General features: G+C 38.8%; 1 protein-coding gene across 1 annotated transcript; it reads right to left on the bottom strand.

Moving 5' to 3' along the window:
• Window positions 1-1,242: 1,242 nt before the first annotated feature.
• LOC140142667 (uncharacterized) lies at window positions 1,243-13,130 on the bottom strand. Its single transcript, XM_072164665.1, has 7 exons — window positions 12,919-13,130; window positions 9,892-11,145; window positions 9,349-9,536; window positions 8,117-8,529; window positions 5,024-5,123; window positions 3,875-4,085; window positions 1,243-3,649 (listed from the first exon to the last, which is right to left on the bottom strand). Exons 1-7 carry the CDS (start codon window positions 12,998-13,000, stop codon window positions 3,537-3,539), a joined length of 2,361 nt encoding a protein of 786 aa, XP_072020766.1. The 5' UTR covers window positions 13,001-13,130; the 3' UTR covers window positions 1,243-3,536.
• Between the last annotated feature and the right edge of the window lie 496 nt (window positions 13,131-13,626).

Below are 13,626 nucleotides of genomic sequence, written 5' to 3'. Positions count from 1 at the left end.
CTCCTTTTTCCAGGCATTATTGTATACGCTAAAACAGCTCTAATTATGGGTATTTACACCGATTTTGCGATAAAAATAAATAAAAAGCCCCTTCCTCCTTTTTTTTTTTCAAAAACCCGGACGTGAAACATGTTTTTTATTTTACTTGGCCTAATATGAAAAAACACTGTAGCAACATTTTTAAAATGTGGTTAGAATGTTATTGTAAAAAAAATGGCAGACATTTTGGCCAAAATATTTTTCAACACTTAATAACATCAGAATGTTTTGTATTACGTTTTCAAAAATGGTTTTTAAATGTTATTAAAACGTTTTATATCCTTTATGTAACCAGACTTCTAAACGTTTTCTGTAAAACATTTTTTGTTTGCTGGGAAGGAAATAATGTTGAAACAGTAGTATGTGAACAGTTAGTCCTCACAGACTTTCCTCAAGACATTTGACTTAGTCATACGGCTGCCTTTAAAGAACCAGGGTGCAACATAAATCATACTGCTGACCCGCTACAAAAAATACTGTACTGCCCTCAAAAGTTTTCATCATGAAATTGGCTAAAATGAGGACAATTGTGGCCTAAAATTTGTTAATTGGTTGAAAATATGCCAAAAAGTGTGGGGTACTCCCCTGCTCCTCACCCTCGATGATCTACGGCTATGATCCATCTTCATACCGTACCCCACATACCGCTCACGCCAACCCATACACACAAACACCCCCATCATCCCCCAACAACACCTATTACCAAATTTAACATGTTCCCTAAATTGTTCTCAAAAAGTGTCTGTAGTGTAAGGGTCAAGTATAGTCAACACAAGGGTCAAATTTCAAACTTATGCCAAAGTATTCCTTTCATCTCAATGATTCAGAAAAAGTTAAAATTGGCCACACATGATATGAGTCAAAAATGAAAAACGCTCAGATTTCAACAAAAATGGTCTGAAATTGTTCGTCACGTAAACTAAAGTCAAACAAGGGAATAATAGTTTGCACTGTCTAGAATGTTTTGTTACTTCCAAAATCTGACAACAAAGGTCAACCATCTATTCGCCACTTGCACGGTTCCGCCATTATGCACTATGTGCGGGGAGAGCCTCGAACTGGCAGCATACATGAATGGGAATTGAACCAGTCATATAACATTCTGTGTAAGGTTACGTAATTCTTCCTTTCATGTATGCTGCCAGTTCGAGGCTCTCCCGCATATAGTGCATAATGGCGGAACTGTGCAAGTGGCGAATAGGCCTCACTGTAGCCTATTTTGCGATGTTTCCTGCGTAAATAATCATCGTAGATGGTAATTTAACTATATAGCTTGTTTTACAGGCAATTTGAGACCATTTTCGTTGAAAGTTTTTTCAATTCTGACCCCTGTGTGGCCAAGAAACTGACCAACCAGCATCTTTGACCTTTTTATTTGTAACTCAAGAACGGTATGTCGCAGGTTGGTCAAACCATACTTTTCGTGAATCCTTGAGACAAGGTTTGGCATGGTTTTTAACAAAATTCGAACAAGTTTTAAATTTGACCCCTGTGTTGACCTTTAATTGACTCTTACGCCCTTGGAGCTACTTTTTTTCATTTTTGGGAACATGTCAAATCCCGGGACATCCTTTAGCATGGTGTCAATAAATCTTGGGAGGGATGCAAACTAAGCCCTCTGCATTCCCTAACGATTGATATTAGCGAGCGTTTTCCACATCCAGGGTTTCCACGTACAATACAAAAGAAGTGACGATTAAACAACCCAAGCATTATTATTAATCAAAAAATATATATATGAAGAGCTTTGTTTCAAAACACCTTACATCCACTTGCCCAATGTTGAGAACACATCAAAAAATCATCAACATAATCACTGATATAAGGTGTTTTTCAACAAAAGCAGTTTTTGGCGGGATGCTCATCCTACCCAAGCATCCTGCCAAAAACTGCTTTTGTTGCAAACCCCCATATATCAGTGCTTTTTTTGATGACCTTTTGATGTGTTCTCAAAAATGGGCAAGTGGATGTAAGGGGTTTTGAAACAAAGCTCTTCATATATATATGCGCAATCGCACCCAATTTTCACATACCATTTTTTTGCTTATCAGTGATATAATGCATGTCCTGATATTTTTGGAGTATTTAATAAACTTCTTTCATTATATTCATGGTAGTTTAACATTTCTCAGAAAAACAATATGCAAATGCCTATATGCAGACCCGTACGCAGATTTTTTTTATTAGTGCAAATTTTGTAATTTACAGACCTTTTTTTTTCAGGAGGAGGGACAATTTTGTAAAAACGGTGGACGTTCTTCCCAAATAAGAACTTTTTTCATAACTTTTTTTGACCCAAAAAGCATACAAAATTTCAAAAAAGCTGCTGATAATATTCATCTGATTCTTTTGATGAGTGTGTATAGTTCGTATGTTTCATAAATTAAAACGAGTCAAGGCCGAAGACACCTAGCGTTGGCTAAGGATAAACCCTTTCTACATTTCAGCCGTTGTTTAAATTGAACAAATTTTAAACAAAAACATGCGTCTCAAGAGCCATCATGACTTTTTAAGCTATCATGGGACATGCATATATTTAGATTTGAAGTGTCCAGCAAAGCTTTTGATATCTATGATCATGCATGGAAAGATATTATAATATTCTTTAATCTTGAAGTACAAAGATTTGTTGGTACAATACAGTAAAAAAAGTGCAATAGTCTAAAAAGTACAATATCTATACTTCGACATTTAATGTCTACGTATAGGTAGATGAGGTTACATGTGACCTCAAACTGCCGACAAGTGTCGGGCAGCCTTTATACGTTTAAACTGGAGCCAAATCAAAAGTATAGTCGACCCCGAGGCGGCCAAGCTAAACTGGGCTCAAGAAGAAAATTATAATTTTTAACAAGGTCATATCTTAAATCTTTCCATCAAAATGAACCCAAATTACGCACATGATTACTTCAATACTTTACTTTAAAAACATGTCAATAACCAAGCAGTTGCCTAACTGACACAACAGCAAAATGCACTGACATGGAACAGCTTCCTGGACCACATGTCACACCCCATTTCTCGTGTGTGTAAAGCAATGTGTGTAACAGCAATGTGGACTTTCCTGTCTTGAGATTACCACTCAAAAATAATACTCACACACAACGAACATAAACACACGCGCCCCAACACCCCCTCACGAATAGGCCTACCTTCAGTTGTTTATGACTTCTTCACGTGCCGAAATTTCCAGGCTGTGACATGTTATACAGCAAGTGGTTCCATGCTAAGCATTTTTCAGTTGTATCAGTAAGGTAACCGTTTGGATATTAACATCCCGATTAACATGCCATTAGAGTAGAGTATTGAAGTAATCCTGTGTGTAATTTTGCTTCATTTTAATGGACAGGATTTGAACATGTGAAATATTATAAATTTCTTTTTGAGCCCAGTTTATATATAATTACCACCCCAATGTCGATAGACCTGTTCATTTGTTTAACCTGCATGTACATAAACATATTGGAGATGACCGTATCAAAGCTGATGTGTCCTGCTCATGTAGTACTACTACGAAACTTTTGTCTAAGTATCTGGATGATAAATCCGCAAACTACACCAAATAACACCAAGCTCACACCACCGATTACAAGGATCGACATATTTGTACCTGAAAAGAATTCACACAAAAATACCCATTAATTGGTGTGTGTCGTGAGACTATTTATCTGACAATGGTTTGATTCAAGTATTTGATCTAGTTTTCGTTTAGTTTTCGCCTGATTTTGGTAATTTATAATTCCATTGAAAGCTGAAAGTTATTGAATGTGCTTTGCCGTTTACTCAAAACCTGATCAACCCATGTTCCCAATTCAGAATTACAAAACATTCGTACCTTTTGTGATTGTCTCAACATTCTGTTGAACTATTTGATCTTTCTTCCAACTAAGAAAAACAGGTCCTTGCGTGATCACTTTCTCCACGTATCTTGTGGATTCTTTACTGGCATCGCGTTTTCCGCGTATCGTCGTACATTGACGCGAGCACCGTGACAGTGGGTCGCTGTCGTCTGCCATACACACAAACATCCAACAATGTAGGTACACCTTTAGAAAGAAAAGGAGTTTAAAATACCCTTCAGAAAACACAGAAAGGACACAAAGTTGATTTTCAAATATATCAGAGTCAATGGAAGATGCCAGATTGATATTATCAGGGATTATGTATTCCGTACCATTCCGACGCCAATATCTTGATACATTACCAGATTCCTATTACTGCCGACCACTGAGGTACACTGCTGCTCAGCTACTTTGTGGCTACTCTAGAGTACCGGTGCAGCACTAGTCTAGTACCAGTGTGTACCACTGAGGTACACTGCTGCTCAGCTACTTTGTAGCTACTCTAGAGTACCGGTGCAGCACTAGTCTAGTGCCAGTGTGTATCCACATACTCGAGAGTACCAATAAAAATAGGTGGGTATCAGTGTACTATGGCAACATAGGAATTGTGTAGTGTAGTTTGGACATTGGACGTTAACAAAACATTATATTATATTGTCCATATGTATTTTGGACAGAAAACACCTCTTTACAAGAGGATTCCTCTTAAGGACACGGAAATTTAGAGAATAAAAGACTATAAATGATGGGAAAGAGTAAGTCGTAATGAGAGAGTGGAAAGAATATCATGCCTTAATTTGTTAACGGCGAGTGATCCTATTGTAACACATTAATATTTTCCCCTTCACATTAAAACCCATCACCCAAACGTTCTTATTCCAAATTTTGAGTTAAACTGCTCCAGCGATTTTCGGATTCTTGAAGTAGAAATGTATTTTACAGTGGCCCACAGAACAGTACACGACTTCCAAGTTTTTGCTTATACGGTCTAAACTAAACATATTCCAAGCCTTTGCACCGATGTTATGAGACGGGCCAAAAATGCACATTCTGATGATAGTTTCAATCGGGTCACACACCTAATACCAAGTGGGCGATATGGCGATAAATACTGTTAAGTTGGGGTTTTCAATACTACTTACTACGTTTTCATTACCAAGGAACGAAAATGCTTGAACCGAAAACCTCTGGCGAAATTTCTCTTTAGCTGCAATGAACTCGATGGATTCATCCAATGGGCATCTGTAATGGTGATATCGTATAAAATATTCAAATATCACTTGATCCATTTGCACTATCATGACTATAACAACCCGCGCGAATATTAAAGCAGCATCGTTAACAACAACAACAACTACAACACTCTTACTGTAGAGATTCATCAGGTTTGTTATTGTTCAAATGATTACAGATTGTTTTTACAAAACCAATAGATTGTGGTGAATAGATGTTAATAACTCACCAGCTGACGTTTCATCCGTCTTGTTCAGTCGGATTTCTTCAGAGTTGTGATGAAGCTCTGCTACTGTACGACCTGGTGTTGCCAGTTCTTGAGTCGCTTTGTAGCAGAGGGTTGTAGAGAGATGCTCAGGTTGTATGTGCCCTCGTCTCGGTTCATGGTGTTGCTCATTCCTCTCCTCCTGATCCATATGGATTCCTTTATCCAACGCTTTATACGTACCTCCTCCTTATCAATAACTCTCGACTCCTCCCAGTTAATTAAATGATTGCTTCTTGCTGCATGGTCAGCAACAGCTGACTTATTTTGTTCGCTCTCAGAAACTTTGCGTTCTGATCTGGTGTATTTTCTAGAACAAGCTCTGTCCACGTCCTTTTTATGTTCAGACAGTCTAATGCCAAATTGTCTACCTGTTTCACCTATATAAGTTGACTTACAGCCACTACAAGGAATTTCGTACACACAATTGGCTGTATCCACAACTTCCCTTTTATCTTTTGGGTGTACCAATAGACGTCTCAGAGTTGTGTGTGGTTTCATGGCCGTGGTAATGTCATATTTCTTGTAGATTCTTTGAATTCTTTCTGACAGACCCTGCACGTATGGTATGACTGCAAGGTTTCTTTTTCTTTGGAGTGTCGGTGTTGTTGTGTTTCTTAGTTGGTTTCTTGTTGGTTGGTTTCTTTTCCATCTGATCTTTGACCTTTTCGATTGTCCAATCCGGATAGCCACAATTGTTCAGAGCAGTCTTCATTTTATTTTCTTCCTGTTCTCGGTCTTTCTCTTCTGTTACTATTTTATCCTTTCTGTCCAGTAGAGTGCGAACCACCCCCAACTTTTGGTGGAGAGGGTGATGTGAAGCGAAATTGAGATATTGGTCCGTATGTGATTTTTTCCTGTACACTAATAACTTCACTGAACCATCCTCCTTACGTACAATTAGGGTATCAAGAAAGGGGATCTGACCCTGTTCTTCTTGGTCATAGGTGAATTTGATGCTCTTTGTTGGGTCGATCTGATTGAGATGGTTTGTCAAGTCTTCAACACCATCTTTGTTGATTATCTCTAAAACGTCATCAACATACCTTTTCCATAGGCGCGGCTTGCAAGTAAGGGGAGCCGATGCAATTGCTTTCTCTTCAAGCCATTCCATGAACAGATTTGCCGTCAGTGGACTTACTGGAGAACCCATAGCAGCCCCGAATTTTGTCGATACACATCACCTCGGAATAAGAAATAGGTAGTTGTGAGAATGAACTTGAGTAATTCAACAATGTCTGTCACATCTAAGTTTGTCCTGTTCTTTAATTCCGTGTCTTGTTTAAGTCTGTCCTCAATGATGCCGATGGTTTGATCAATGGGTGTGTTGGTAAACAGACTCACAACGTCGTGGCTATTAAAGATTTCATCCTCCTCAATAAATACACTTGCCATGTCCTCCGCGAGCTGTTTAGAATTCTTTACATGATGGACACTATTTCCAACCAGCGGCGCAAGGATATCTGCCAACTCTCTAGATGTTTCATAGCCGATTGTACCGGTATAATCTACAATTGGGCGAACGGGATTGCCCTCTTTGTGTATTTTGTTCGTACAATACAATCGCGGAACATTATCAGCAGTTGGGTATAGCTTTTTGTATTGCTTATCATCGATTTTCTTTTCGTGGCTGTAAGTCAACTTATATAGGTGAAACAGGTAGACAATTTGGCATTAGACTGTCTGAACATAAAAAGGACGTGGACAGAGCTTGTTCTAGAAAATACACCAGATCAGAACGCAAAGTTTCTGAGAGCGAACAAAATAAGTCAGCTGTTGCTGACCATGCAGCAAGAAGCAATCATTTAATTAACTGGGAGGAGTCGAGAGTTATTGATAAGGAGGAGGTACGTATAAAGCGTTGGATAAAGGAATCCATATGGATCAGGAGGAGAGGAATGAGCAACACCATGAACCGAGACGAGGGCACATACAACCTGAGCAATCTCTACAACCCTCTGCTACAAAGCGACTCAAGAACTGGCAACACCAGGTCGTACAGTAGCAGAGCTTCATCACAACTCTGAAGAAATCCGACTGAACAAGACGGATGAAACGTCAGCTGGTGAGTTATTAACATCTATTCACCACAATCTATTGGTTTTGTAAAAACAATCTGTAATCATTACAACACTCTTCTTAGCTTAAAGAAAATCAAAGAGTTCTACAGCGGTTCAATTTGTTGTCTTGTAACATTTTGTATTTTATTTGATCATGAATAATATTATTATCACATCTCGCGCAAACCACATTACATTAAATGTAAATTACCAAATGACCAAATTACTGCATCTGGAACTGGTCCGAATCTGATACTCATGTACCTAATCATCTGGAATTAGTGAATCCGTAAGCAGTTGCAGAATAGCCAATAGGCAGTATAACCAGGCCATCTTATGATTATGGATATTTTGATACACCTTTTGAGGTGGAATTAATCTGGGTATCAAAATCTCCACAACAATGTTCCCATCTGTTAAAACCTGGTTAGCTCTTAAAGGTCCACCACCACATCTGGAATAATGAGCTATATAATTGAGTTATGTGGCCCAGGGCATATCAGTCCAGACACCACCTAAGTCCAGACAAGTATACAAGTATACCATGTATACAGGAGTGTGATCTACAAGGACAAGGTCGCTGGTCAGTTGACCAGGCCAACGTTTGTTCCTCTTTAAGTTGAGTTTCTTATCAATATTGTGTGTTAAAATCTTAACGTAAAACAAACCGTACTAACCCTGCCTCAATGAAGGTAAAGTTGGCGTCCTTTTCTGGTGTCTTTGTCGGCGTAGCAACACAAAGATCCACAGCAACAGTCACATTGCGAATGCTTGATACCGAAGCTTCAAGATACAAAGTCTCTGCCACGTTGACAACTACTGGAAATTCTTCTTGCTTATAACTGTCATTGAACTGCTTACCATGATACATCTGGAGATTGAATGAGGCTTCTCCAAGAGTCTTATTGCCGTGAAGGGTGACATTATAGTGACTCTTTGGATTCATGCCCAGGCTTCCCAGACCACGGTCAAAGATTTGGCAGGTAACTGGAATTTCGAACGTGAAAGTTCTGGATATGGCAGGATGTTTAAGTGATATTGGAGCATTATAAACAACTTTGTTGCTGTATAGTATACCTTCGCTACTGTCCTGAAAAGAAGGAAGTGAGAAGCTATTATTGTTATACAATTCATAAATCTTCTTGATGGATTTGAAAGAGGCAAATAGATTTGACGATGACGCAAATATACATCATAGTTTGCTTTTTACGCACCTTCTCTCGGATCATTACAAACGTGTATGTTCAGCAGTTTCCCTTGTAATGTCCATAAATGCTGCAACTTGCCGTTTAACGTTAAAAGTTTACAGTGCTCAGTAAAGTTTTACAACCCGAATGAATGCGTGGAGGCGCACGTGCACTGTCTTAACATGCTTAAAATACCATCTATACCTTAGTTTTCGTATGTTTGGTACCTTACACATGACCCAAAATGAATGTACATTTAATACGCAATCTGTCAAATCGCTGACGTAACAAAGCTTAATTGCTTTTGCTTGAGTTATCTCCTCCCTGCATAAAGTCGTCCACATAGTGAGCGAGTATTGTAGTTGCTCAAGTTCAACAGTTCTATACAATATTGCTACCTGTCACCATTAATGTACATTTATTTGTTTGTTTGTTTTAAATGATCATCCAGAAGGAACCAAGCTGGCATCTTTGGCAAGGTTTTCAAAACTTTTACGTTGTTCCGAATATGTCATTTTTAAGACGAGTGTTTTGACCAATCCTTTACAGACGATACAGTAGCTACTCTAGCCCTTGTGGTCCAGACATAAGTAATGGGACATTCTTATTCACGTGAGTGCGCACGTGTGCGATGGTCACATCCATGGTTATTAGGAGTAACCTTGATATTGATCAATTGAATGCGTTCCCATATCTATCAAGACGCCAATGCCAATACTCACCTCTCGCACTGTGCCACATCCATAATAAGGAATGGCTACTTGGATCCAATTCGAGTCGACCTTTGTTCCAAAGCAACAATCAGAATTTGCGTGGACGTGCCTAGCTAGTCCGTCTCCGATGAAGGAACGTTGGAGATATACTACCATGTTCCGATCATCACATTGTACATATTTTGTTACTTCGGCAGCTGCAAAATGAAATTGTGTTTGACAGATACATACCCTAGTCAGCCTCAAAGATAAAACATTGCAACCTGTATAGGTTTAGGAATTAAATCCTTCAAGCTATGTCAATGATTATTATTCAGTGGGTGGTCTAAACACGTCTTATTGCATTACATCCATGTTCAACCTCCGCCAAGTTAAGTCATCCGGTGTATTAAAATATAATGAATACTGTCTTTACGTCTCTGCTATCGAGTGTGTGGGGAAGGGCATGATTTTCTTGTTGCTAGAGTTGATTCTTTGTACAATAAATAATTGTGCAGATCGGAGTAAGACGGTACGGTAACAATAAGATGGGACGGGTAATCATATACTTACGAATATCAGGTAATGTAGAAGAGGCTTCGAAGCAAGGTCTTGTTGGAAGGTTGTACCCTGCTGGGTAGCTATATCCGCTATCCCCAAACCCGTAAACCAGCACCATAAAGTGTACATCAGGTGATGGGTGTCCAATGGTATGGGCACCAGGAGTAACACTATGCCGTAACACGCAGAATCCTGACCCAGCAGTAAGGTTATCAGGCGCAACTAGCGCAACGCCATCAAGTGTGACTTCTTTGGAATGCTTGCAGGGGATAGTGACGCTTACTGACATATGGTCCACTAGAGGTACAGGGAAAGTTAAGTTACTTGAGTATGCTTCTATTGGTGGAATCAAAGACATGCTCGGGTTTCCTACTGACTCTCTTCCAGCAGGAGCTCCGCGACCTTTAGCATACTGCATGACTAGAACAGGCTTATCTGCTTCAATGGTAGTCACGTAGTCTCCTGATATATCACCAATCTGATGCTCACCAGTGTTTAGTGTAAAAGACGTTCCATTTGACATTATTGGTTTAATGTTCGTCTCCATTTGAGTTGCAAGGATACTGAACATATACCCATCAGAACGGCCTTTGAAAGGTGCAATGATGAACTTCTGTCCGAGTCTATCGGTACTCGGCAGATGTTCGGTAAGCGTTCCGCAATCTCCAAATCTTGGCGGGACTTGCGCGCACGTGCAACTCGACACCACCGATACAGAATGATCCGCTACAATATGAGTTCCTGTTAAATCTGAATGACTTAAAAATTGGTACGATTCAAAAGGAGCAAGTCTAACAGACGAACGATCCCCATTGCGTAAAGTTATGCTAACGTGAGTTATTTCGTGTACGGCAGAAATCGTGAACAACGTATATTGGTAAGGTACAAAATTGGCAATAAAGTAGTCTCGCCCGAGATGTCTAGTAGGAATGATCAAGAAACCACTTTGTACAGTTGTCCCTGGATGGTATCCCTGCACAGATATTGGATGTTCTGGAGAGCGGACCACAACAGTCCTGTTGTAACGTTCGCTCTTAATACCTAGGTATGTATCGAATGGAAGAGTCACAGTGGCAATCTGGTTGAATGTAATAGAGCCTCTGTGACGAAATGATGTTCCAGGAACGGTGACAAGGAAGTAGACTGTGACGGCCCGGGGAGTAGTAATTAGAAGAGTTGGAGGACCACTTCTGCTAGTCATGTGGAATGGTTTGGGAAAGCAAAATACGAACTCTTGCCCAGCAGTGTCCGGATCGGAAGAACAGCCTGAAATTAAATGTAAAGTAGGCACTATTATATTGCGAATCAGAACAAGAGCGTTAACCCGTTGGGGACACCTTTACTGGTGCAAGAGGAAACCAAAGATATACTTTCAACAGACAAGGACATTTTATCCCATGTGTTACATTAAGACCTGCGTAAATCTCTTTCATGTTTGTCTCATCTTCGACCATCAGTTGAATAAAACCCTTTTTTCTAATGTTTCTCATTGCTCTTTTAAATAGCTACAATTTCCGATGAAGTTTCTAATTTGGAAAAGGTATTTACCATTCGCATACGTTTATATGAAGTGGCGCAATCGATACAGCCATCTGGAAACGAAGGTTTGCCATTTAAAAAGTTTTTGTCATTTAGCACGTTTACTCAAAATGTGTTCTCGCTATAAATACAATTTCATTTGCGTTAAATGAATTTCTTTCCATGAAATAAAAACAAAATTGGTATGTGGAGTAAGGAATGAAATCTATAAAAATTTCATTGAGCAATATTTACTTTCAATGTTCAGTGTTATTTGATTATAGTGTATTATATAGCAATATAAAAGAGTACGCGGGTGTTTTTCATTTAATACCTTGTTCATATCAATTTCAAATGGGTATTGATGCACTTTTAGGGTCCTTAACCTAAGGCAGGAACAGGAATATATTTGGCGGCATTTTCGGAAGTCGTGGCCTTGATCTTTTTCAATGGCAGACCAAATATTGATTCTGTGTGCTATGAAAGTTTATAGAACACACAATTTTGCAGTTTGATATTCCCCAATGCTAGATATACCATTCCTAATCGCAAATATGTGGAATTTTCAACTTCCCAGAGTTTACTTTCAAATGCACTCTACGAGATCAGGATTAAGGCTATGCGTCTCGGGTTAAGGGTTCGGGATATAGTGTTAGAGTTGATACATGTAGTGTTATAGGGTTGGATGGCGTCCACTTTTCTAAAGTTACTCCTTTGTTTTTTATTGTTTATCCATGTTTATCAACAATAATTTACATTGATGCTCTATACATAAAACCCGAAAAAAAGAACCGAAGCAGTAGCGTAGCCAGGATTTAAGTGAGAGGGGGCAAAGCCATATTTTCGTCTACATTTGTCAATTATTTTTTATCCCATTTTTAGTCATTTTAAGGACACTGTACTCTTTGCCGTCCCCATTTAATCCCTGAAAAGTTTCTTTGGGGACAGTTTTCGCCCATCCCCACCCCCGCTATGCCCCTGAACGGAAGACAATGTGTTTCAATAAGAAACGACCGTATCTAATTGACAAAATAATGACAATGCACTGTACATCGTAAACAAAAGCAAATCTCATTATAGTGAAAACAAAAACATAATCAAGTTTCAATTGGGAATCGGTCAACATCGGTCAAGGTATAATTGCATAATAGGTTCAACAATGGTCATTATTATGTTTTGATGGATCCAAGTGTGTGAAAATATTGGATCCAACACATGATAATGATAAAATTGGATGCTTTACGCCCAATATTTATTTGTCTCGCTATGAGTTATAAAATATTGGACTCGACTACGTCTCGTCCAATATTTTAAAACTCATAGCTCGACCAATAAATATGGGCTCAACCGATCCAATTTTATATCAATATTGGTCCTATTTAGACAAATGTGCTCTACATCAGTTTTGACAATGAAAGTAAGCGTCTGCAATTTCAACGAAAGACAAACTATTAAATACAAATGACAGAAACTTTGCAAAACCTCAGTCTATTATCATGATTGTAAATAATTCAAACTTACATAGCTGGCAAGTATTGAAGAGATACAAAATAAGTAAAATCCCTTTCGTGCAAACTGCTCCCAAACTCGATGATTTCTCCATTTTGAACTAGCAAGAATTTTTGTTCATTAGTGGTCCATTTCTTTCAACTACACCGCTATCGCCCAGTTGCAAAACGTATGAATAAAAAAAGTTCTGTAACTGTATGGATAACCTCCGGACACTGATTTGGAATTCAGGACGTAATCAGGAAGTTAGTAAGTACCTGCTATAAAACCATATGGATATGAGAAGTGCCAAATATTTTGCGATGTTTGTCCACTTTCATGCTTTTGTAATGTTCATATTGAATTATTTGGTAGACTGGTGTTTGAAAATATAAGTTTGCGTATAAAAGCTGGCATCCAACTTTATTTTTGTTAATTCGTTTATGCTGAACGTGAATATTTTGTTTGCCAATCTGTATTTATTTGAATCTCATTACCCTAAATAGACATAAGGACCCCCATTAGCCAAAATCATATTGGTGGCAACAATTACACATGCTCCAAATTAACTCCCAATTCACCCGATTGGGTGCATTTCATTGACCAGATATCAGAATGAGATTGTGACGTATAAACTGAAGTGTAAAACTGCCGAGGCGTACACATTCACAAGGAAGGTGCAACATCACCATAGTTCCGATTTGATTGTCAGAATTGTCATCATTCTATATAGTCTGTTCA

The sequence above is a fragment of the Amphiura filiformis genome, chromosome 20 (genome assembly GCF_039555335.1).
Source record: "Amphiura filiformis chromosome 20, Afil_fr2py, whole genome shotgun sequence".
In the NCBI taxonomy this organism is placed as follows: domain Eukaryota; kingdom Metazoa; phylum Echinodermata; class Ophiuroidea; order Amphilepidida; family Amphiuridae; genus Amphiura; species Amphiura filiformis.
This window is presented reverse-complemented; position numbering and strand designations above follow the sequence as displayed.

Bases quoted from the DNA above. Each gene is read 5' to 3' on its own strand.
- LOC140142667 (XM_072164665.1), bottom strand. From the start codon at position 13,000: ATGGAGAAATCATCGAGTTTGGGAGCAGTTTGCACGAAAGGGATTTTA. The intron at 11,146-12,918 runs GTAAGTTTGAAT...ATTTAATTTCAG, and splicing joins CTTCAATACTTGCCAGCTAT to GCTGTTCTTCCGATCCGGAC. The intron at 4,086-5,023 runs GTAAGTAGTATT...TTCTTTCTAAAG, and splicing joins TCCTTGGTAATGAAAACGTA to GTGTACCTACATTGTTGGAT.